Source organism: Polyodon spathula, chromosome 12 (assembly GCF_017654505.1).
Source record: "Polyodon spathula isolate WHYD16114869_AA chromosome 12, ASM1765450v1, whole genome shotgun sequence".
NCBI classification, from domain to species: Eukaryota; Metazoa; Chordata; class Actinopteri; order Acipenseriformes; family Polyodontidae; genus Polyodon; species Polyodon spathula.
This window is the reverse complement of record NC_054545.1, coordinates 43043495-43067783: the sequence shown is the minus strand read 5'-3', so window position 1 is coordinate 43067783 and position 24289 is coordinate 43043495. Positions and strand designations below refer to the sequence as shown.

The 24289-nt window shown below is 46.5% G+C and overlaps 1 protein-coding gene across 1 annotated transcript in view; it reads left to right on the top strand.

Moving 5' to 3' along the window:
* LOC121324816 (rho GTPase-activating protein 23-like) overlaps nt 1-20365 on the top strand; it is a 29543-nt gene extending 9178 nt beyond the window's left edge. Inside the window, exons 3-26 of the mRNA XM_041267019.1 lie at nt 16-40; nt 715-807; nt 1173-1251; nt 2649-2703; nt 3741-5211; nt 8069-8224; nt 8483-8594; nt 9000-9039; nt 9684-9821; nt 10079-10378; nt 10773-10834; nt 11102-11208; nt 11567-11685; nt 12153-12308; nt 13797-13875; nt 14026-14099; nt 15171-15260; nt 15439-15564; nt 15746-15787; nt 16043-16136; nt 18362-18393; nt 18679-18828; nt 18874-18885; nt 18925-20365. Coding sequence (XP_041122953.1) covers nt 16-40; nt 715-807; nt 1173-1251; nt 2649-2703; nt 3741-5211; nt 8069-8224; nt 8483-8594; nt 9000-9039; nt 9684-9821; nt 10079-10378; nt 10773-10834; nt 11102-11208; nt 11567-11685; nt 12153-12308; nt 13797-13875; nt 14026-14099; nt 15171-15260; nt 15439-15564; nt 15746-15787; nt 16043-16136; nt 18362-18393; nt 18679-18828; nt 18874-18885; nt 18925-20076 — 4764 coding nt within the window. The 3' untranslated portion in view covers nt 20077-20365. The remainder of the gene's footprint in view (nt 1-15; nt 41-714; nt 808-1172; nt 1252-2648; nt 2704-3740; nt 5212-8068; nt 8225-8482; nt 8595-8999; nt 9040-9683; nt 9822-10078; nt 10379-10772; nt 10835-11101; nt 11209-11566; nt 11686-12152; nt 12309-13796; nt 13876-14025; nt 14100-15170; nt 15261-15438; nt 15565-15745; nt 15788-16042; nt 16137-18361; nt 18394-18678; nt 18829-18873; nt 18886-18924) is intronic.
* Nucleotides 20366-24289: the final 3924 nt, after the last annotated feature.

The window sequence follows — 24289 nt, the reverse complement described above, 5'->3', positions numbered from 1 at the left end:
TTTTATGTGTTTCAGGATGAAGAGAATGGAAATGGAAAAGGTGAGTTTTCCTTTTATTGAAGGATACGTACCAGAAATGTTTTACTATCAAAATAGCAAAACAGCGCTGCCTAGTGGGCTCCCTGGACACTGGAGTGAAGGTGGAACAGTTTCTGACTGCGTTTTCACTATTGATTTAAGTTTTTTGTTTCAGCAATTTTGATTCTAAATTACTTTTTCTACAGTAGCTACACTGAACTGTTTGCATTTGCCTTCAGATGTTTTTTTATTATTTAAGGGATGTAAATAAGACTCCTGTTGCATAGCAGTTTGATCCATTCCTGGTTTTACTAGGAGTCTAAAAGACATGCCAGAGCTTGTTTCCTATACACTGGGGCTAATGAAGCTTGTAGTAAAACCTGGAATGGGTTAAATTGCTGTGCAGTAGGAGTCTTATTACCATCCTTGTTGTTATTATTTTATATTCTAGCATTTATTCCTAACACCAGAAGTATGCCTTGTGCGTTATTATTATATTATTATTATTATTATTATTATTATTATTGTTGTTTGTTGTTGTTGTTGTTTGTTGTTGTTGTTTTAATGAACCGCTATACTGTTGATATTGCAGACAGTTGCGTCCCTCCCTTCGAGAGAGCTATAAAGCTATAGAACTAGACAAGCTTCACTGCATGTCAATGACAGCATCTCTCTCTCTCTCTTCTTTGAGCGCAGGATACCAGAAGGGTCGGCTGGAGCCAATGGACACAATCTTCGTGAAAAATGTGCGTGAGAGAGGCCCCGCCCACATGGCAGGACTTTGCACGGGTACGAGAGGGGAGGAGGCACTGGGAGGGGAAGAGAACAGTGTGGCTGTAGTGGTTAGAGCTGAGAGACTGGGAGGGAGGCAGTGTGGTCTAGTGGTTAGAGCTGAGAGACTGGGAGGGACGCCGTGTGGTTCTACTGGATATAGCTGGTGTTTATAGCTATGTTTTCTCTGAGTGTGAGTGCTCTTTGTGAGAGGTTGGTATTCTCTCAGTGTGTGTGGTTGCTCTCTGAGTGTGAATGCTCTCTATTATTATTATTATTATTATTATTATTATTATTATTATTATTATTACTATTGGCTCTGTCCGATCTTCTCCTCTCCTCTCTATCTGAGCTGTACTCATCCCTTTGTCCTCTCCTCTCAGGGGACCGGCTGGTGAAGGTGAATGGAGAGAGTATTCTGGGTAAGACCTACTCCCAGGTCATCGCACTGATCCAAAACAGGTGAGCGCCTCTCTCTGCACCCCCTTTAATAAACTGCACTACAATACAATACAAACCTGTTTTTAGTTCATTTTATTACAGATACACGTTAATAAATTAACTCAAATAGATACAAACGAAGTATACATCATGTTTTAACTACATACATATTTTTATTATTTATTTTATATTTATTTTTAATTTTTTTGACACACTGACCTAGCACAGAATAATAATTACCTTAATTTCTCAATAGCGACAGTAACTTATGTGAAGTCCCTCACTGTTTAATTAACAGTAAATACTGCCCATGCCCCCTAAAAATACAAGAAGATAAAATATACAGATACTTTTGTTACTGCACAATGGAAATAAAATCTGCATGAAGGATATTAAATCAACAAACACAGAAAAAAAATGTTTATTTCAGAATGTTTTACAATTCAGCATGAACTCAAAGCAGGTTACTGAAAGAAAATGGGGATATTTTACGCATGTGTTCATAAGCTTCAATCTAGCACAAATATTTAAATTCAGAATTAAACGCAAGCATACAACAGAACTGCGTTTTTCTTTTTTCATGATCTGTCGTCCGTCACTTGCAATCAGTGAATTCTTTTGGGGGGGTAAAGAAAACCCTTCACAGTCAATGGAAACCACAGGGTACACGAGACAAGAAATTGCAGCGTTGGATAAGCTGGCACGCTGGCACCTGAGCCCAAACAACATGGCAATGATATCTACAGAGGCGTCACAATGATTCTTAACTGCATCTTTCACACTGTCGCTTTGTTTCATGCACCACAACACAAAATCACGTATTTCCACTTCCCTCAGCAGTGGCACGGTCACAATACATAACATATATATATTTTTTTTTTATCTCCAGTGGATTAACCAGTTGGCCAAGAGAATTCAGGAGCAATTATTTGCGGCGTTGTTTAATTGTTATGCGCGGTTTAGGCATTTTAGAAACAAACTCCTCGTCTCTTCCATCACAATTTGAATTCCCAAGCTACTCGCTTCAAACTATACCTCTGTGGAAATGCTAGTCTGGGCTTCCGTTTCCCTTCAGACTGTGTCTACGGTAACGGCTGAGCCTTGGCACCTGTGATTGCAAGTATTTATTTAAAGTATTTCTTGTATTAACTCTTTTTTTTTTTTTTTTTTTTTTTTTTTTTTTTTTTAAATGTCATTGTACGTTTTGCTTTATAATTTTGTTTTATATTTATATTTAGTTTTTATATGTTGCATTTCGTTTTATTTCGTGCTTTTTTGTATTTGCAAAAAACACAGGGCTCTACAAATAGGCGAGTGCCTCTCTTTCCCCCCTTTAATATACTACAGTAAACTACAGTGCAAAAGTGCGTCCCTCTGATCCCCAAAATACTATATCCCTGCCTCTCTCCCCTCCACAGTGACAGTATCCTGGAGCTCTCCATCATGCCCAAAGATGAAGATGTTTTACAGCTGGTAAGTGTGAGTATGTCTTTAAAGAGCTCTCTCTCTCTCTATTCCTCCCACTCTTTTTCTCCCTCTTTCTTTTCATCACTCCTTCTCCCCTCTCTCTTGCTCTGACTCTCTCCTCATGACAGCGTGTGTGTGCGTAACATATATATGTGTGTGTGTGTTTGTGTGTACTCCCCATAGCCTGCCTCTCTCTCTCTCTCTCTCTCTCTCTCTCTCTCTCCCCCCCCCTCCGTCGCTCCTCCCTTGCCAGTAAGAGGCAGCTCTCTCTGTCTGCTTTGTTGCTCTCGGGGTGTGTGCTGATGGGCTGATGTCACGCCAAATAAAATTGCCAGCCAACCAACCAGCGGACTAGAGAGCTAGAGATTGAGTCAGGAAAGTCTGCTCGCTGCTTTACTGCCAACTTTGAAGTAAGTTTGTCTGTCTAGGCTTGCTGTTGAGCTGGAGCTGCTGTGAGTTCTGGCTGTCTTTCTTTCTTTTGTTTTTTTCGGTCAAACTTAAATGCTTTGGATTGGATTGGGTGTCAGCTTTTTATTATTTTAATTTTCATTGTATTCATAATAATAATAATAATAATAATAATTATAATGATCGGATGTACTGGTTTTGAGATTCAAAACCAAGTGCTGTAGCATTGAGAGTGAGGGTGGAGGGGTGTGTGTTTGCACTGATGTTCTGTTTGGTGTTATACTGGCTTCTGAGGAGCAATGCCTGGGGGGGAGGGTGTAATGGTGCTGGTGTTTTCTATCAGAGAGGGTGATTGTGTAAGTTGTATAGTGTTATTGTGTGATATTGTGTAGTACTGTTGTGCACGAGGGACAATGTGATATTGTTGTGTCTGGAGAGTGACTGTCCTTTTGTACCAGCTCTTAGCAGGTCAATTATGGAAGTCAAACTGGAAGTGTGTTTTTACTGAGCGCCTCTGTCTGTCTACGTGTCTGTCTCTCTCTTCTCTCTCTCTCTTATTTCTCTCTCTTTCTCTCAAATTTTTCTCATGTTTCCCATCTCCCCCCTCTCCCTCTCTGTTTTTTCTCTCTCTGTAGGCATACTCGCAGGATGCCTATCTGAGAGGGAATGACCCATTCCGCGGAGGAGCCCAAAACCTGCCTGAACCTCCTCCGATCTGCTATCCGCGCAAAACCTACCCGGGGATCCCACCCCAGAACCAGCCTCCGCAGCACCTGGACAACTGGCCCTGCCGCTCAGGCTCCCAGGGGCCCTCGCCCCCCCTGGATAACCGCACGGGAGGGGAGCCGGGGGGAGTGGGACCCTCCAGCCCAGCCCACAGAACCGAGGAGGTACAGTACGGGATGACCTGCCGGGGTGGGGGTGTTCGGTCTGTCTCCTCTTCCTCCTCTGCAACCAGCCCACCGCCGCACCAGAACCACAGCGCGGGGCGCCCCCTCGCCCCTGCCCAGCCCCCAAGGCAGGGCAGCTCCCCCCGGGCTGGCAGCGAGACCCGCCTCCCCTCCCCTCAGCAGCCCCAGCCCCAGCCAGCCCCTGCTCGCAGGCAGGCCCAGCTCTGTCAGCAGGCTCTGTCGGACTGGTATTACAGCCAGCAGGGGCCCCACAGGCCCCCTAGCCACCCTGCCATGCCCCCGCGACATCGCAGCTTCTCTCATGACAGACTTGGGGACCCCCCTCCCCTCAGCCACTTCCGGGGGCCCCACAGTGCTTCGCAGGACTTCCTCCTCCACCAACACCACTGGGGCCACCCCTCTGGGCCCCCGAGCGTGATTGGGGACTCCTGCTGGAGCGACGCAGGCAGGACGCGCTCGGAGAACCAGCTGGCCAGCAGACGGGAGCTCCACGGCCGCTCGCTAGAGACCCTGGACCGAGCGGTGATGTCCCCCAGGCTCGAGCACCCGACCTGGCTGCAGCGCCAGCACAGCAGGACCAGCGTGGGAACCAGCGCCCCCAGTAACAGGGAGAGAGCCCAGCCCCAGCCCCAGCAGCCAGCTCAGCCGGGCAGCAGGGAGAGGGGGAGGGAGGTGCCCAGGCTGCCTCCCCAGCAGAGCTTTGAGGACCCCTTGGTGGGCTACCGCAGCTACAGCCCCTCCTTCTACCGCAAGACTGACCTGCTCCTCAATGCACACTCCTTCAGGGACCCCTCCTATGCAGGGCCCCGCCTCAACTGGACGCCCACCCCCAAAACCAGCCCCCCAGGGGATCCCGAAACTGATGCCACCTCCACTCCTCCCCTTCCCCTTCCCCCAGTCCAGGACGTGGTGCGGAGACCGACCAATCATGAACGAGGAGTGGGAGGGGGAGGGCTGAGGGAGGACGTGTCTCAGATACAGCAGCAGCAGGAGGTGGTTTTGAGACAGAAGCCCCCCATAGGCCGACGCACATCTTATGGATTCAGACACCCCCACTACGCCCTGCCCACTGACCCGCAGGACTCCCCCGCGCAGATAGGGGCTACCCAGGGGGACACGGGGCCCTGCAGCGCCAACAGGGGTCTCCCGCCGCTACCCATAGACGATGACTCGCTGGCATCCATCCCCTTCATAGGTCAGTCTACCGCACTTCTTTTTCAATTCATGTTTTTAATTTTATACACAAACTTTAAATTATATTGGAGAGCTTCTTTGTGGGTGGTTACTGACATTCACAGATATGTTTAAATGTTTGAGGAATTTAAAAGGAATCTAGTGGCACTGGTGTGGAATGTTACCCAGTCACGCTGTTTGTAATTACTGAGATCCTTTAATGTAAAACTATAGAAACATAGTCAGGTAAGCAAACCGTTTCGGCCTGTGTCCCTTGTTTAACAGAGCCAGATCGACAGACAATCGTAATTTTCACTTCTTCTCATAAACATTCCTCTACAGGGATGGAAATAAAATGCCCATTGCACAACAGTTGCATCAATTCCAGGTTTTACCACGAGCTTGATTAGCCCCAGTGAAAAGGTGGCAAGCTCAGGTAGGTGTGTTTTATTAAACTCCTAGTAAAACCCGGAATGGATCAGACCAAGATACAATGACAGTCTTATTTCCGTTCCTGCTGTAGAATGTAAACTGGTTGAAGCCAGTGACATGCTGTGTGTGTGTGTGTGTGGTTGAGTGAGTGTGTGTCTGTGCCTGTCTCTGTATGTCTTTCTGCCTGGCTGTGTGTGTGTGTTTATGTGTAGGAGGTAGTCTGGGGAAAGCAGATTGTGAAATGCTACTTTTCTAGTATTGTAAGCAGTGCCTGTGCCACAATGGCTGTTTCGCGTGTGTGCTGGGAGGGGAGGGCACAGGCGTGGGAGTGGCCAGCTTGTCCTGTTTCAGCTTGCCTCTGTGTGTTACTCAGACCTGGGAAGTGCATTGCTGGGAATATGCAGCTCTTCCCTGCCCTTTCCGTCAGTGAGCGAGACGGAAAAACACAAAAGATAGGATAAGATAAGAGAAGAGACTGGGTGTGAGTTTCCCAGGCCCAAGCTCTGAGGGGGGGGCTGGGGACTTAAAAAAAAAAAAAAAAAAAAAAAAAAAAATATATATATATATATATATATATATATATATATATATATATATATATATATATATATATATATATATATATATATATATTTTTTTTTTTTTTTTTTTTTATATATATGTGTCCATATAATTTTCAAACAGTTTTGTATAAACTTTAAGATTGTACTAACAATATTTGTACAATTATTTCTAACTTTACATTACGGTTTTGTCTGCCTTTTAATCATACCCAAAACTTTATTTTTTTTTTTTTGTTTTGGCTGACTGATGATGATGATAATAATAGTTTGCGCAGGACAGGTTTGCTACGGTGTGCGCACGACAGACCTCCCATACGGTCAACACGTATGCTAACGGCTTTTCAAAAATGTATCGCCACAAATCTGTCTCAAAATCAGAAAGAGAAAATAGGGAGAGAGGTAAAAGTTATCAGAACTGAGAAAATGAGCAGGTTCTTAACTCCTGCAAATCAAGCCAAAGATTACATCATTTTGCAAGAAGAATTTAACAGCAGGTCTGACAGTCTGGACAAAGATGCAGCTTTATCTCCCTGTTGGAATTGGACAATGCTTCGCTGCAGGGGGAAAAAGAAGACAACTCCACAACAGTCCATCTCTAAAAGTGACTTTTGTTACTCAAACGACCCAGGCATGCAGCCAGAGAAAATAACAGATTTTGAGAGCCAGAATATCATCCAATGCTGTCTAATGAGCGTAGCCCTTTAGCACCACACTATTAGAATATTCATAGATGTGTCACATTCGTCTGTCACTGTCACCTAGCAAAAAGTACAGCAGCAATGGGGCAAATCATTGACAGTAGTTGAAAACCTATTGGACGAACTCCTAACATTCTATGGGATTCTCCTTGCATCTGGATACAGCAGTGTTCCACGAAGGCATGTGTTTTGTTCACCTGGACAGTGATGTTCAGTGTGCAGTAACTGAGGCTATGCATAGGATGCGCTTTAACAAAATCATGGCATTGGTTCATTTTCTGGATAATACCAAAGCCACTGGTGACCCGTTTTACAAGGTCAGGCCAATCTTCACAGAACCAGTCCTACAAGACCTTGCCATTCAATGGATGGTTATCTGTTGATGAAAGTCCGATCCTGTACTGTGGACGTCACAGGTGGAAACAATTCATCGGAGGTAAATCAATCTGGTATGGATTTAAACTCCTGGAGTCTCGCCTCTTCAACTGGGTATCTGTACCACATGGAGCCACATGCTGGAGACTACACTTGAGTCTGACTGATCAACCTGGGTACTCGGTTCTTGAGATGCCGCATGTTCCATTTGTCGTATAACCTATGCTTGTGAGCTTGTTACATATACTGGGGCTAATCAAGCTCGTAGTAAAACCTGGAATGGATGAAACTGCTGTGCAGCAGGAATCTTATTCCCATCCCTGGGGGAGAAGCAACAAAACCCAGAACCACTCAAAGATTGCAGGAAATGCCACAAAATAAAAAGACGTTTTTAAAGACATTTTGAAATTACTCTCTTTTACATTTTAGTTAATTGAGAGAATCAAGAAATAAACCGGACTTATCTGCTGGTTGTTGTGTTCTATGGTTCTAACGAGGGGCTGTATTTGTGCTGGTTGTTGCGTTCTGTGGTTCTGATGAGGGTGTGTGTGTGTGTGTGTGTGCGCGTGCATGCTGGTTGTTGTGTTCTGTGGTTCTGACGAGGGTGTGCGTGCTGATTGTTGTGTTCTGTGGTTCTGATGAGGGTGTGTGTGTGTGCTGGTTGTTGTGTTCTATGGTTCTAACGAGGGGGTGTATTTGTGCTGGTTGTTGTGTTCTGTGGTTCTGACGAGGGTGTGTGTGTGTGCTGGTTGTTGTGTTCTGTGGTTCTGACGAGGGTGTCTCTGTTCCTGTCTCTCTCTTTTTGTCTCAGACGAGCCCACGAGTCCGAGCGCTGACCTGCGAGCCAGACATGTGCCGGCCTCCTCCGTGGTGTCGAGTGCCATTAGCTCCGCTCCCCTGATCACCACGAGCCCCGCCTCCCCCACCTTCACCTTCCCGCTGACCAGGCTCTTCTCGCATGACTGCAGTGAGTCTGCCCTCTCTCCATCTCTACCTCTCTCTACTCCTCTCCACTATTCCTCTCTCCACCTCTCCCTCTGTCTATACCTCTTTCTCCACCGCTCTCTCTATACCTCTCTCCACTGCTCTCTCTATATATCTCTCCACCGCTCTCTGTACCGCTCTCCACCGCTCTCTGTACCTCTCTCCACTGCTCTCTGTACCTCTCTCCACCTCTCCCTCTCTCCACACTTCTCTCTATTTATAAATCCCTTGCTTTTCGCAGGCAGTATCAAGGCCAGCCGCCGCTCCTCCTATCTGCTTGCTATCACAACGGAGCGCTCCAAGTCATGTGACGAGGGTCTCAACACCTTCAGGGATGAAGGCCGAGTCTTCTCGTGAGTGACTCTCCCTGCCCCCCTCACTACTCAATGTTACTGTGGTTCTGTGATTTTGAATGCCGGATTCTCTTTCTTTCTCTCTAATTCAAATGTTCTTTATTGGAATGACTATTACAAGTACAGTATTGCCAAAGAAGTTTATAATACAAAAATTAAACATTACTAAATAATACATATCTATGAGCAGAACAGAACAGCCTCCTTCCCCAGGAACAGTACTGCCCCCTCCCTCCCTCCCTCTCCATTGACTGTAACACAGGTCATGTGTTACTGCAGGGTGTCTACACACTGTCTCTTAGGCTGTGGCAGGCAGATACATGTTTGGCTGCTAGATTTGCAGTCCACTCCTCCTCTCCCAATAGGATGGGTACTTTAATTCTCTCTCTCTCTCTCTCTCTCTAGGAGGCTTCCAAAACGAGTGAAGAGCTTTTTCACAGACGGGGTGAGTTTAATGGCAGCTGTTCTTTTTATTATTGTGCACGATCACATTATTGTTAAATTATTAACATAGTCAAACTGTCCTTCTGTAAATGTATTAGGAATGTCAAACGATTTAAATAAATATTTCTGGAGTCTCTAAGTTTAATATTTATTTACAATCCAGTATTATTGTTAAATTGTTTGAACCCACTGCTAAATCACGATGGAGTCAGTTTGTTACTCCCTTTACTGCATTTACAATGATCAGTTTCCTTGACTCATAAACTGATGTTTTTCATTGCTGTTAAAATAATAATAATAATAATAATAATAATAATTTTAAATTCTCTCTTTATTAATAACTTGAAATTTTCTAAATAAAACAACATTCACTGAGTAATGGTTATATCCTCCATAACTGTAAATAATATTGTTTAAAAAAAAAAAAAGGTATGGTTATTGAAATAAAAGAAAGCTACAATGATCATGGGCCTGATGTTAATGCACTAAATTGGTGCTACAGGAAATGAATTGCAGTATGCGAGGGACACGACAGGAGTGCGATTTAAGTGCGGTAATCGCATAAGTTAACTGCTATTAATTGACAGCCCTAATATATATCTATCTCTGCCCCCGGTATTGACCCTGTGCCCTGCTGTGTTTCAGTCTCTGGACAGCCTGGGTGCTGCGCAGGACATTCGCTCGAAGCGCCATTCCACCTCGGAGCTCAGCAACCTGACCTTCAGCGACGTGCGCAGGGAGGGCTGGCTGCACTACAAGCAGATCCTCACCGAGAAGGGAAAGGTGCTCAGCCAACACCTCCCTGTGAAATACATGGCCAAGAATTATAGTTTTTGCATCATTAGGGGTGTGCGTGCATGCATGCAGTTATTGATTGTGTGTATCGGTGTGCCTGACCCTACTCTCGCTGTCTTTCTCTTTGTGTGTACCTCAAGGTGTGTGTCTGTATGTGTGTGTGTGTGTGTGTTCTGTTTCAGAAGACGGCCAGCAGGGGATTGTGTGTGTGTTACTGACCCTCTCCCTCTCTGTCTCTGTTTCAGAAGGCAGGCAGCGGGATGCGTCCCTGGAAGCGAGTGTTCTCTGTGCTGCGCTCGCATGCGCTCTTCCTCTACAAGGACAAGCGAGAGGCTGTGCTCTTCAACACAGCACACTCAGAGGACGAGCAGCCAATCAGCATCCGCGGCTGCCTGGTGGACATCGCGTACAGCGAGACGAAGCGCAAACACTCTCTGCGGCTCACCACGCAGGACTTCTGCGAGTACCTGCTGCAAGCCGAGGACCGCGACGACATGCTGGGCTGGATCAAGGGGATCCGCGAGAACAGCAGGACCAGCGGGGAGGTGAGGGGAGGACCGCGGCCTCATCAAGCAAACACAACGTCAAACATTTCGACTAGAAGCAGCGTTTCTCAGGGTCTTCAACACAAATACAATACTGGAAGAAGCGTAATAAACTCAAAGAAAAACGTTTTGACTAGAAGTCTTTCTCTGGGTCTTCAATAGAAACACAAAAAGAAAATGTTTTCAATTGAAGACACTGAAAAGACCTTCTAGTCAAAATTTTAGAAGGTTTCTTTTAGAAATTCTAAATTCAGCAGTAAAATTAGACAAATGTTTTGTGTTCTAGTTCGGCAATACTATGCTAGCATTTCATAGGACTTGTTTACAGTTCTTTAGCTAGCCATGCATATATATTAGTGGTTCCTCATATTAATGTGAGTGTGTTTCCCTGCAGGATTCTGGTTTCTGCGGTCAAGCGCTGATTAACAAGAAGCTGAACGACTATAAGAAGCAGAGGTACAGCATGGTATACGTTTAAAAAAATAACAACGTGAAGTACTGTTTTAGTACAGTTTTTAATAGTATGTAAAAACATTCTCATGTTTTAACAGTTCTTTAGAAAAATGGCTATTTGCGAAAAGGTTTTGTGAACTGCAAAGAACGGTCCTTTATAAAATATCCCTTGAAGGCTCTGTCGTGTAGCTGATGTGCTGAATGTTGGGCTGACAGGTCCCTCTATCCTGTAACAGATATGTTGGGGTGACCCTCCCTTCTCTGTCCCAGCCCCACAGGCAGCAAGCCCGACTCTCCTAAAGGGACCCGAATGAAGCCCCCTTTCCTCACGGCGACGGGGGCGCCCCGATCCCCCAGACATGACTCCGGGAACAAGGGTGAGCAGCATTAATACTTATTATTGAAATATAACATGTTCTTACCAGAACAGGGATGGAAATAAGACTCCTGTTGCATAGCAGTTTCACACATTCCAGGGTTAATACAAGTGTATAGGTAACAAGCTCAGGCGTGTCTTATTAAATTCATAGTGAAGCCAGGAATGGATCAAACTGCTGTGCAACGGGAGTCTTATTCCCATCCCTGCAGGAGACGCCCATATTAATCTACATCGACGGGGGCATTTTTTATTTTTTTTTAAATATATGACACATGAGCCAGTTTTCTGTTTTCCATTTTCCACCTCCCTTCATAATGTAAAGCTGATTAAGCCTCTCGTCTATCTCCCCCCCACAGAGGACAGCAGCCCCCCCAAGTCTCCCTGGGGGATCAACATCATGAAGAAAGTGAAGAAATCGGTACCCAAAGTGTTTGGGGTGCGGCTCGAGGACTGCCAGCACGGGGTTAATGAGAAGGTGAGGCTGTGGGGCTGCTTTACAGTCTGCAATGAACTCCTACTTTATGAACAGGATATGATTCTATGTCAGTGCAAGTGGACCCTGGTCCTGACTCTCGTAGCTCTTCTCATCATTATCTTTGTATTCGTCATGAAGTTTTCAAAGTAACTTGATTAATTTTTTTTTTTTTTAAAGTATGCAAAATTGGTTTCAATTTTGAAAGGTTACTGATACCTGTGTTGGTCCCAGCACTAGTATATGTGTGTGTTTGTGTATCTGTGTGTGTGTGTAATAGTGTGAGCTTGTGATTGTTCTGACTCTGAACTCTTTGTTCCCTGTGTGTTTATGTTTGTGCGTGTGATTGTTCTGACTCTGTTCTCTCTGTTCCCTGTGTGTTTGTGATTGTTCTAACTGTAATCTCTCGGTTCCCTGTGTGTTTGTGCGTGTTATTGTTCTGTATTCTGACCTCTCTGTTCCCTGGTCAGTTTGTCCCCCTGATTGTAGAGCTGTGCTGTGGCCTGGTTGAAGAGATGGGTCTGGAGTACACTGGTATCTACCGGGTCCCAGGAAACAATGCTGTGGTATGCAGCCTACAGGAGCAGCTCAACAAGGGCAGCATTGACATCAACCCTGCCGACGAGGTGAGGCGCACAGCACAGCATAGCACAACCCTGCCCTGCACAGCATAGCACAACCCTGCCCTGCACAGCATAGCACAGCCCTGCCCTGCACAGCACAGCACAGCACAAACCTGCCCTGCCCTGCACAGCACAGCACAACCCTGCCCTGCACAGCACAGCACAACCCTGCCCTGCACAGCACAGCACAGCACAACCCTGCACAGCACAGCACAGCACAACCCTGCCCTGCCTGCACAGCACAGCACAGCACAACCCTGCCCTGCACAGCACAGCACAACCCTGCCCTGCACAGCACAGCACAGCCCTGCCCTGCACAGCACAGCACAACCCTGCCCTGCACAGCACAGCACAACCCTGCCCTGCACAGCACAGCACAACAGCCCTGCCCTGCACAGCACAGCACAGCACAACCCTGCCCAGCACAGCACAGCACAACCCTGCCCTGCACAGCACAGCACAGCACAACCCTGCCCTGCACAGCACAGCACAGCACAGCACAGCACAGCACAGCCCTGCCCTGCACAGCACGGCACAACCCTGCCCTGCCCTGCACAGCACGGCACAACCCTGCCCTGCCCTGCACAGCACGGCACAACCCTGCCCTGCCCTGCACAGCACGGCACAACCCTGCCCTGCCCAGCACAGCACGGCACAACCCTGCCCTGCACAGCACAGCACAGCACAACCCTGCCCTGCCCTGCACAGCACAGCACAACCCTGCCCTGCACAGCACAGCACAACCCTGCCCTGCACAGCACAGCACAGCCCTGCACAGCACAGCACAGCACAACACAGCACAGCACAGCACAGCACAGCACAACCCTGCCCTGCACAGCACAGCACAACCCTGCCCAGCACAGCACAGCACAGCACAACCCTGCCCAGCACAGCACAGCACAACCCTGCCCCAGCACAGCACAGCCCTGCCCTGCCCTGCACAGCACAGCACAACCCTGCCCTGCCCTGCACAGCACAGCACAACCCTGCCCTGCCCTGCCCTGCCCTGCCCAGCACAGCACAGCACAGCCCTGCCCAGCACAGCACAGCACAGCACAGCACAGCACAGCACAGCACAGCCCAGCACAGCACAGCACAGCACAGCACAGCACAGCCCTGCCCAGCACAGCACAGCACAGCCCTGCCCAGCACAGCACAGCACAGCACAGCACAGCCCTGCCCTGCCCTGCACAGCACAGCACAACCCTGCCCTGCCCAGCACAGCCCTGCCCTGCCCTGCCCTGCACAGCACAGCCCTGCCCTGCCCTGCACAGCACAGCCCTGCCCTGCCCAGCACAGCACAGCACAGCACAGCACAGCACAGCACAACTCTGCCCTGCACAGCATAGCACAGCCCTGCCCTGCACAGTACAGTATAGCAGAGCACAGACAACACTTAACAGGACAGCACAGTACGCTCCAATTAAAAGCCCATTAGGCTTGCGAGAGCTTCATTACAGAGACCACTATTATTTTTTTCTCCTTTCCTAGAAATGGCAGGACCTGAATGTGATCAGCAGTCTGCTCAAGTCTTTCTTCAGAAAGCTTCCAGAGCCCCTCTTTACTGACGGTGAGTCGAACCCTCGCTGCACGCACACCAGTACAGGACTGGGAAGCAGCTTTATGCAGAGAGACTGTTCCTTTAGTCAGAATGATTTAGAAATGCTAGACACTAACATGGACCTTGTCAGTTTAATTCTGATTCTCTTTCTCCCTGCAGACAAATACAATGATTTCATAGACGCTAACAGAATGGAGGACGCAGGAGAGAGACTGAAAACAATGAAGAAACTGGTGCGTACCGGGAATGGGGGGTAGCTGCAATTCTGTTACATCTTTTCCAATAAAGTTTAACTCTTCACCCCCCAACGCATTCTGTACCCCAGGTTTCAAACAGTTTGCCTCTTGGGTTTTACAGACTTGCTGTAATTATGAACAATAAATGTACAGCTGTCGTGGTTTATCTATTTAGTAGCCTAATTATTACATCACAATACATGCTTTTAAATTGATACAGAATAGGGCCTTGGACAAATCTAGTTGTATTTGATAGTATATTTGTAAACACTATTTCAAATTTAAATATATATTGCTCGAATAAATCAATTTTGTTTTTAAATATTCAAATACTAATTGCACGAAGTCAAATGTTATTTGAAAATATTTTTAAAAAAATTTACAGAAAACAAATATTATTCCCAAATAGGTTTTAATTTTTGATTATTCATGAACTAATTATTACCCCTAATGTTTAATCATGTACCAAGTCTTGCAATTACCACATGGTGGTTGAGGAGGATTTCTAAGGAGAAAAATGCTAAACATGTTCAATTCAATAACTTCAGAACCAGAGGTTAAAGATATTTCATTGTGTTCAAATATTTACCCACTGCAATAAAATATTCAAATATTTCAGTTAATTGATCAAATTAAATCTAATTGAAATAGAGCAGCTTCCAAAAGATAACTGAGTGGTTAGCAAGGACAAGGCCCAACCTGCTTAGAGTGCAGGATAATAATTAGGCCGCTGTTTGTCACAGTTAGAGATTTATGAAGAGTTGAAAGGGTTTCAACTACTTTACGCATTGAAATATTTTCAAATAATAATTGCTTTCCACAAACCATATTTAATTATTTTCAAATAAGTCACTTTTCACAAATCGTATTTATAATTATATTTATCCCAGGTCTGGCAGGTAGACAGATCTTTTCATTTTAAGGTGCTGTATCAAGTTCACTGACAGATCAGATTTAGTTGCTGCTACACTGTGTTTTCTTGACACAGGAACAGTGTGAACCTTGTAAAGAGTGTTAGTGAGCTGACTCTGTTAACATTCTCTGCCTCTGCTTCTCTCTGTCTTTCAGATCCGAGACCTGCCAGATTATTACTTCCACACACTCAAGTTCCTAGTCGGTCACCTCAAAACAGTGGCTGACCACTCCGATAAAAACAAGGTGAGCGAGCGACTCTCTGCCAAGCAGGTCTGTTTCCGTTGCACAGGAACATTCACATTTTTAGTTTGTGTCAGCTCAGTTCTGTTACCGTTGCAGATACTGGAGAAAGGTGCACACAGCTAATCTCACTGCTCTAATGCCAGCATTTCGAAACATTTCTCTTTCCCTCCCTCTCTAGATGGAGCCTCGTAACCTGGCCCTGGTTTTCGGCCCCACGCTGGTCAGGACTTCGGAAGACAACATGACTGACATGGTGACTCACATGCCAGACCGCTACAAGATTGTGGAGACCTTGATACAGCACGTGAGGGGAAAACTTTTTTGTTTTTTTCTTCACTCGTTTCACCAAGGTCTTTACGTCAAAGTGAAATAGCTGTTCCTATCAAATGTCACTTTGGAGAAACGGAATTAGTAGCGAAAGGGTCCCGAATGTCAAAGCCGTTTTACACCATTGCCTGAAACAGTTTTTACTTTTTGTTTTTCAGCACACCTGGTTCTTCAGTGAGGAGACGGACAAAGATGACAAGGTTAATTGACTGTTTTATTTATTTATTCAATAACACGCAACTAAAAGGCTAAAATAAGTTAGACCTGCTGGATTATTCTTATCGTGAGTGCTAAAGAATAGCTGCATGTTTGTGTTGATGCAGACGGACAGACAGACAGGCAAACACAAGCACGCACACGCACTCTCACACACACAGATGGACTCGCACTCACAGACAGACAGATAGATGAACACGCACACACTCTGACTGTCTGTGTGTTTCTCTGTCTCTCAGACTCCAGTGGACAAGGCAGACATGCAGCCAGCGCCCAACATTGACCACCTCCTGCCCAACATCGGGAGGACTGGGGTGCTGGCAGAGGCCTCGGGTAAGGGAGCTGCTTAAACGATAAATTTGAAAGCACAGGAACGCGAGCGAGCCAGACGAGTGCCCAGCCACACTCACAACTTTCCACGCACCTGCAGACTGTCGTCATCAGTTCAGCATTTTGACATTCGCGTGTCAAACTCGAGGCATCTCAGTCTGAGTGGAGCACGCGAAGCTTTAAGAGAGGTTTTGAATGTGAAGCAGCATGAGGAGGATTTGTAACTGGACAGGGACGGACGAGCGTGTTCCAGGGGTGGGTAGTGCTAGTAACACCATTACCCTCACAGTGAAGCAGAGGGAGGGAGGGAAGGCAGCTCTGTAGGGCTGCTGTCACTTCGAAGATATCTCAAAGTGAAAATGAAAAGTGAATTAAACAAGAGAACAGAGAGGGGGGGAGGCAGTGAAATAGGAACTTAAGCCAATTTAAGAAAGGGAAGTTTATTAAAAAAAAAAAAAAAAAAAACCCTAAACAGATACTTTAACCTTTTAAGGGCTGCAGACGTTCCACTGCAGAGTGAGGCAGAGCCTACTATTAAAATGTGTTTAATAATAGTAATAAAAATAATAATAATAATAATAGTAATAATAAAAAATAAGTATTGTTAGATTTGCTTCTTTCTAGATGTGGCTGTTACTTTATTCTTTTTATATGCCTGTTTTCCTACTCTCTTTCTCTCTGTTCTATAGTTAACCTTTCTGCTCTCCTTTTCCTAGCTGAGCCAGTGGAACAGCCACTCCGGTATGATGGGATTTCTCTGGACTAGTGTGTGTGCTGCTAGTGTTCGTGCTGCGTGTGTGTGAGGTGTGTGTGCTGCTAGTGTTGGTGCTGCGTGTGTGTGAGGTGTGTGTGCGCGTGTGTGTGAAGTGTGGGTGCGCATGTGAGTGTACAGTATATGTGCACCTGCAACCCAGCATTAGAAACTCACTCCAGCCCTGCTGCTGCGCCCAATCCTGGGTTTCGTGATCAGGAGGCAGGAGTTTGTTCAATCAGTCATTAAGTAATCTCCCCTATACAGTACCCGGAAGGTAACAGTTTTTTACTATTGGTAAGTGCGATCAGTTCAGAGTAGATTTATCAGGAACCTGATTGTTCAAACTCCTGGCTCCTACCTGGTCAATGCAATAATATACCTGAACAAGGAAAGCTGTGGAATCCAGGGCTGGGTGCAGCTTCTTACCCTGGTGTCTATTCAGCTGCAGGGTTCTGCTGTAGACACACTGGCACTACACTTGTTTTTTTGGCATCCCTACACCAGGTGTGTCTGGAAGTATCTGAAGATGTGCTCATTCTTTATGATCAGTAATCAGCCGCGGGTGGCATTTGTGATGTTAGGGAACAGTAAGTGGAGCACTCTGCTTACATGGACTCATAATGTCCAGACGTGCGTGTGTGTGTGTGCGTGTGTGTGTTGAGCAACAGTTTGGTGCTTCACCCATAACCCCATTGCATTGCTGTGTTAGTGTGGATGTGTCTTTTAGTGTGTGTGTGTATGTGTCTGTTAGTGTATGAGTCTATGTAGGGATCTGTGTGTGTGTGTGCCTGTCTGTGTGTGTGATTGTGCAGGGGTTAAACCAGCCCCTCCCTCACACTCCCTGCTGTTTCTTGCTCTCATCCCATGGCTTCCACTTGCTGGTGTGAATCCCGCTTCATTCCCTCCGCAGCTCAGAATTAACTGTGGGGCAGTGCTGGAACAGGGGGTGTGCAACAGGGAGTGGGTGTGGGAGAATGCAGTGGCCTCAGACTGGGTATAAATGTCCTGGCTGGTTAATTATAGCGGTTCTCAAACTTTTTCTTCTTACTTTACAGTGACTTGCACCTTCCTGGTTTTACTAGGAGTTTAATAAGACATGCCTGAGCTTGTTACCTATATACACTGGGGCTGATCAAGCTTGTATTAAAACCTGGAGTGGGTGAAGCAGCTATGCAATAGGAGTCTTATTTAAATCCCTGAATGATACTTATATGCAACCCTTATAAGATATAATCTAGAAATGTATCTGGAGATTTTTCACATTTAAGAATGTATTATTCTTAAATCAGTCAGCTTGTCACCCCCAGTTTGAGAACCCTGCTGTAGGACACCCTGGGCCTGGATTCGAATGAAAGAACTGGCAGTGCTTTGTATGTTGCACATCCCCACCCCACACCCCCAAACATATCCGCTCCACAGTTACTAATGTGCCAGCCCGCCCCTCTAACAAACGCTCTCCCACTGTCTCCTACAGATTCAACCAACAGCGACTCAGCTAAATCTAAGGTAGGAGAAACCTTACCAGCATTCATTCTTGATAGATTTCAGATATGTATTGTTCATTTTTGTTATTATTTATAATAAGTGTCTCTTGTGGTATAAGAGTGACAAAATCCTCCCCTGAAGTGCTCACAAGGAGAATATATATATATATATATATACAGCGCTGACCTTGTCTTCTAGGTCATCTGAACTTATTACTTCATTCATCCAATACGAGACAGGTTCAGCTGTATGTTTGACATTATTCAAGCGTTTGACACTATGTCTCTCTCTGTCCCTGTGTCTCAGGGCTCGTGGGGGTCAAAGCGGGAGCTGTACTCCAAGGAGCTTCTGGCCCTGTCCATCCTGTCGGCTGTGACCCGCAAGCGCAAGAAGCGCCAGGACGCCAGAGTCCGGGGCAACAGCACCGACGAGGACTCGGAGCACGAGCCAATCAAAGCCAGCCACTGCAGGGGGCGGGGCCTGGAGGAGGAGGAGGAGGAGGAAGGAGCAGGAGTCAGGGGGGATGAGGAAAAGAGGGAGGGGGCAGGAGAGAGAGAGGAGGAGGAGACTAGAGGAGAAAGGCAGGGAGATGATCCCAGGAGCCAGGAGGAGGAAGAGGAGCAGTGCAGAGCCCCAGAGGCGGCGAAGGAGAGGCCCCCCCCAGACGCTCGCTCCATCGTTTCGGGGTACTCCACACTGTCCACGCTGGGGGAGCGTGGAGGGGAGGAGGCGGATGACGAGCGCAGTGAGCTGCTGAGTGAGAGTGGAGGGGGGCTGCCGGAGACTGACACGGAGAGTGGCTTTGCCTCGCACCCCCAGACACAGGAGAGACCCCCCAAGCAGGACCGCCGGAGGAGGGGCCAGGAGCAGGAGAAGCTCTCCCAGCAGCTCTCCCAGCAGCTCAGCAAGCTCCCTGCCCCCGCCCCCCCCAGCAGCTTCCTGTACTCGCACTGCAGACTGGGAGCCACAGGGGGGGAGGGGGGCCCCCGCTCAGATACCCCCTCCTCCCTCTCATCCAGCACCTCCACCTCCAGCACGGCTCCGCGGCTGCACAACCGGCCCTCCTTCAACTCCCGCAGGCTGATCCAGTGCGACACGCTGGCCCGCAAGAAGCTGCGTGGGGGGGAGAAGGGGCTGCCGCGGCCCCCGGGTCCGGAGAAAGACACAGGTGGTTGTGTGCGGTCCTCGCTGGGGGAGGAGGCAGTAGTTGCCGTGGACACTGCAGACAGTGCCGACAGTAGCAAGGTCTCCGTTCCCAGGATAGTGTGCAGCAACCAGGAGAGGCTGGGCGGGGAGCTGGGGGGGGAGCGCAGGGTGAACGAAGCTGCCTCTTTCTCCCCAGCCTCAGTAGGGAAGCCCCTCCCCAGACCTCGCTCCTCCGCGGACGACATGTTCGGCGTGGGCCTGCGCAAGCCCCACTCCCCTGAGACGCGCCGCAAGAAGAAGGCGTGGCGCCGGCACACAGTTGTGGTGAACACCAGCAGCATGTCCGACCCCCAGAGCGGCAAGAGACTGTCTGACCCCTGCAGTGAGGGTCGGCCGCGCTCCGGGAGCTATGGCAGCCGCCCTCAGCCCCCACAGGACAGCAAACCTGCCCGCACCAGCTCTGTGGACCTGCCACCCCCCTACCCCCACCCCCACAGCAGCGCCCCGAGCTCTACGCCTCAGCACACAGTAGCCTCCCGCTTTCACCTGTATCTCTAGGGGCGGCAGGGCAAGGAGATCAGCCCTGATCTTTGCAGGATCCCTCTGCTCAAGCCGCTTGCATTCTCCATCATTCCTCCAGTCCACTGCCCTTCATCAAAGTATCTTAGACAGATCTCCTTATTTCAGAAATGCTGAAAACAGTGAATTAGTGAAGGGGCCCTTTATACAGGCGAAACAGGACTTGTACAATTCAGCGTCAACACGGACTAACAGTGACTTAACCAAATTATCGAATGGTGAAAAATATCGAGGGAGCACTATATTAATTTTCATTTTTTACATTTTTTTTTTATATAAAAATATAATACAAGCCAAGGAATATAACTAATCAGGATTACATTTTAATAATAAATGTGAGTTTTTTTTCTAAAGATTATTTTACAGTACGCCATTCTCACACGCTTGTTTAAGCAGCCAATCGACCTGTAACCAGTCCCGATAAAGCAGGAGTTCTGCAGTCATGAAATAATGCCCGCTCTGTTTCTGCAGGGGAGCCTCAGGCTGTATTGAAAGGCAGCAGTGTTACACAGGCAGTGCCACTCCTGCAGTCATACAGCACACCACACTGCAGACAGGGAGGGGTTCAGTGCTATAGGTACTATCAGTGTTACATCGTCAGCAGTGTTACAGGGATAGCATCCTGAGTCCAGGTGTTGGTTTCAACTGTGTCCTAAATAGTGTAGCTTAAAGATGCTATTTTTTGATAATGAATAACATCTTTTATTGTTGATTTTTATATCATCAACCTTCAATCCACTATTGAAAAGGAAAACACTGAAGTCTGAATCTCTATGGTATCCCTTCGATCTACAATACATAACTATATCTCTATCTATATGTTGCTATCTATCTGTATATATATGTATGTATGTATGTATGTATGTATTTAGGACTTGGCTGAAGGAACTGATCTGTTAAGAGTTTCAGAATGGAGGGCAGTGCGGTGTGGGGGTAATAGCAGTGTTATGTGATCAGCGCTGCAGAGTAGTGTGGCTGTATTTCAGGCAGTGGTACAGGACAGTGAGGCTCCTCCTGTTCCTCAGCTCTGAATGCTTTTGCTCCCTCCCAGCCCTGTCTCCCCATCGCAGCGGGGAGTTTGCAGGCTTCTGGCACTGTGTGCTGACTTGAGGGACCATGCCGTGCTTGTGTGTGTGTGTGTGTTCTTGTGTAACATTTGTATAAAGCCTTGCTAAGTTAACCTGTGCGTGTGTGTGTGTGGTCTGTATAATCTATAGATATATAGATATATCTATATATATATATATATATAAATGTTATATATTACACATATACAATTTATAGTATTGTTTTTCATTGTTTACATTGGTGCATTCCATGCTCTCCCTTTCTGTACAGTGTTACTTGAAATATTAGCCCTCTTTTTTTGTCTATAGCCATTTTTTAAATTTTTTATATATATATATATATTTTCAGGTATTGGTTGGTTTGTTTTAAAGAGGCAGTTCCTTCCAGTGCTGGCCACGTCGCTCGCACCCCTGTTACCTTGAACAAGGTGGCACAGGAGACAGGGGCTTCAGCTCACCTTCAGAAGTGCCTGACAAAACCTAGTGTGGGTAAAACCATGCAGTTAACCCACACTGGACCACTGACTGTGTGATCTCACACGCTCCCTTGACCTGCATGAACGGATGCATGCATTCACCCAATCCTGCTGCCCTTCACTGTCAAAAAGAGATTCTTTACTATCTGGTGTCTGAGGAGTCTTGGCAATGCAAAGCTCTGTTTAATGGCTATATTTGTATTGGGACTTCACTGAAAACACAAAAGCGTTGTGTACTGGTGACACCCAAACACACACATGCACGCTCTCGCTTGTGTACTCGTGCCATTGACTCTTAATTGAGTTATAGATTTACAATTCAAAACAACACCACGCATTTAAGGTTGAGCTAAAAATACAATTTTTCAATATTTTCTGCCCTTTTGAAGACAGTCCTCATGATAGATGCCTGTCACTCAAACACTGCATTTGGCCATTTTTGAACTGCAGGTCCTAAAGTTCTTAACAGACTTTTAAGATGGAAGGGGCTGTTTCTTTAACTCAAGGGGGAGGGGGGGGGGACCTTGTCATGATCTGTGGCAGTGTCCTCCAGCCCTACCTGCTGGCTGTTTGTGATAGTGCTCCCTGTGTATGTGAGCAGTGAGGCCCCTGTCCATGCTGTCAGTGTCACTGTCCCGTGTCACCTCTTCATTACTGCCGAGGGTGTTGTGTGTTACGAGGATTTGTCTGAGGTTTGACAGTACTAGAAGTTCTGCCTTTTTAAATTAAAATAACATTATAAAAGAAAAAAGAAAAGTGTACAAGCCGCAGCCACTGCTGTTCTATTGACTCGCTGATTACTGTACTACACGACCCAGTACAGCGACTGCAACAACACACTGAGAGAGAGAGGGGTCTACTACTTCTCTCCTTCCTTCCTTTGGGGACTTCATCCAAGAGGCGCAATGATCAGACCTGTCTCTGGGAGCACTTCGGTCTACAACGTTATCTAAATGAAGAGATACATCCACCTCACACCCCTTCACCCCTCGACCCGCGCCCCTTACCCTTCTGTGGGACCACCTTTCAGTGAACTCTGGAGTCTTTTAAAACTGAAAGTCCAAATACATTTTCATCATAAAAAGTGAATGTGAATGTTAATCTATGCAACTAATCCAAGTGTTTCCGTGAGAGATGCAGGACTTGAATGTGGTGTTGTGGCAAGCTCCAGTATTGGAAGTGCATGTGTGTGTGTCAGGACCGTGGGATCCCAGATCAATAGCGAGATCAGTACAGCCCCTGTCTTGCCTTTCACACAGCTGGGAGAAGGACTGCCCTTTCAAGGACTTTGCTACAGTGCATGGAATATACAACACAATCTTTTTGGAAATTTCCAAGTCGTATTCCTGGGACACAATTCACTGGAAACAGTTTACTTTGTGCTATCCGACATGGTATTTTGTCAACATTACCTTTCATTACAAATGGGTCCAGTTTGATGTTTCCTTAAAGACTTTTATCCTAAAATATTTATTCGTAAAGTTTTTTTTTTTGTTTGTGCTTCAGCAATTTTTGAATATTCTTCTATAAAGTGTTCTCGTTTAACGGCGTTCAAGAACAAATGAAAAAAGAATGCTCAAACAGATTTATTATTGCTCATAATAGTAATAGCAGTACAGTGATTCCCTCATTCTGTCTGTCGTGGAGATGTGGAGTAGTAGTCAAGGCTGTGTTCAGGAGCTCTTGGTATTTGAGAGTGGGTTGTGTTGGTGTTTCAGTAGAAGTGTGCTCCTTGTGTTAGGATGGTGTGATGGGGAGGATTAGACTGTCTGACTGCATGCTTGAATTCAACCAAATCAGACAAGCCCCCTGCCAGCATGCCTCAGTTTCCACAGTTCCACAATTCTAAATCTTAACCTCTCTTTAAAAATGACCAAAGCAAACATTTACCTATTTTTTTTTTTTCATTTTCTAAGAACTTCTGGTATTGCAGTTCTCCAATCAGTTGCTCAATTTGTTTTAAAGCCATATTTTTTAATGATACAATACACAGGGGTTAGATGCCAGTAGTTACAAGTGCCAATCTGAGGAAAACTATGGTTTTCCTAAACTAACAGATAATGCCAGCCAGGCTCACGGGGTTAAACATTTCTGAATATGGAAGACAGCATTTATTTTATCCAGTGTATCCAAACTGCTACAAAGCATTGCTCACAAACTCATGCATACTTTCCAGCTGTTGGCTTCATACATCTGTTTACGACCCAGCATGAAGAGGTGAATGAACCCACCCTGGAGATGCGGCTGGGTGACTGGTTTGGGCTGAGAACGTGGGGTTTGCTGTCTGCAGCTGAGTGATATATTATCGTCTGCCCTGTACAATCTACCCTGATAGCCGGTTAACAAAAATAGTCAGAAATGAAGTCCTGGGTTCCGGTGTGCTCTCGCAGTCCAGCTCCTGATTGTAAAGTGTCCTGTGTGAAGGGTGACCCACTTCATGGGATAGTGCCATCGGTAGAGGCGTGCTCCAATCTGTTTGACCAGGTGCAGGGTTTTGCAGGGGGGGGTCTATTGCTCAGTTTGGAAGAACAGGCTGATTAATTGTGTGTGTTTTCTTATTTTTTTTTATTTTTTTTTTTTCTATTGCATGGAAACAACATGATACCAAACCAAAACTATAACCAATCAAAATGGAACAAAAAGCAGGGT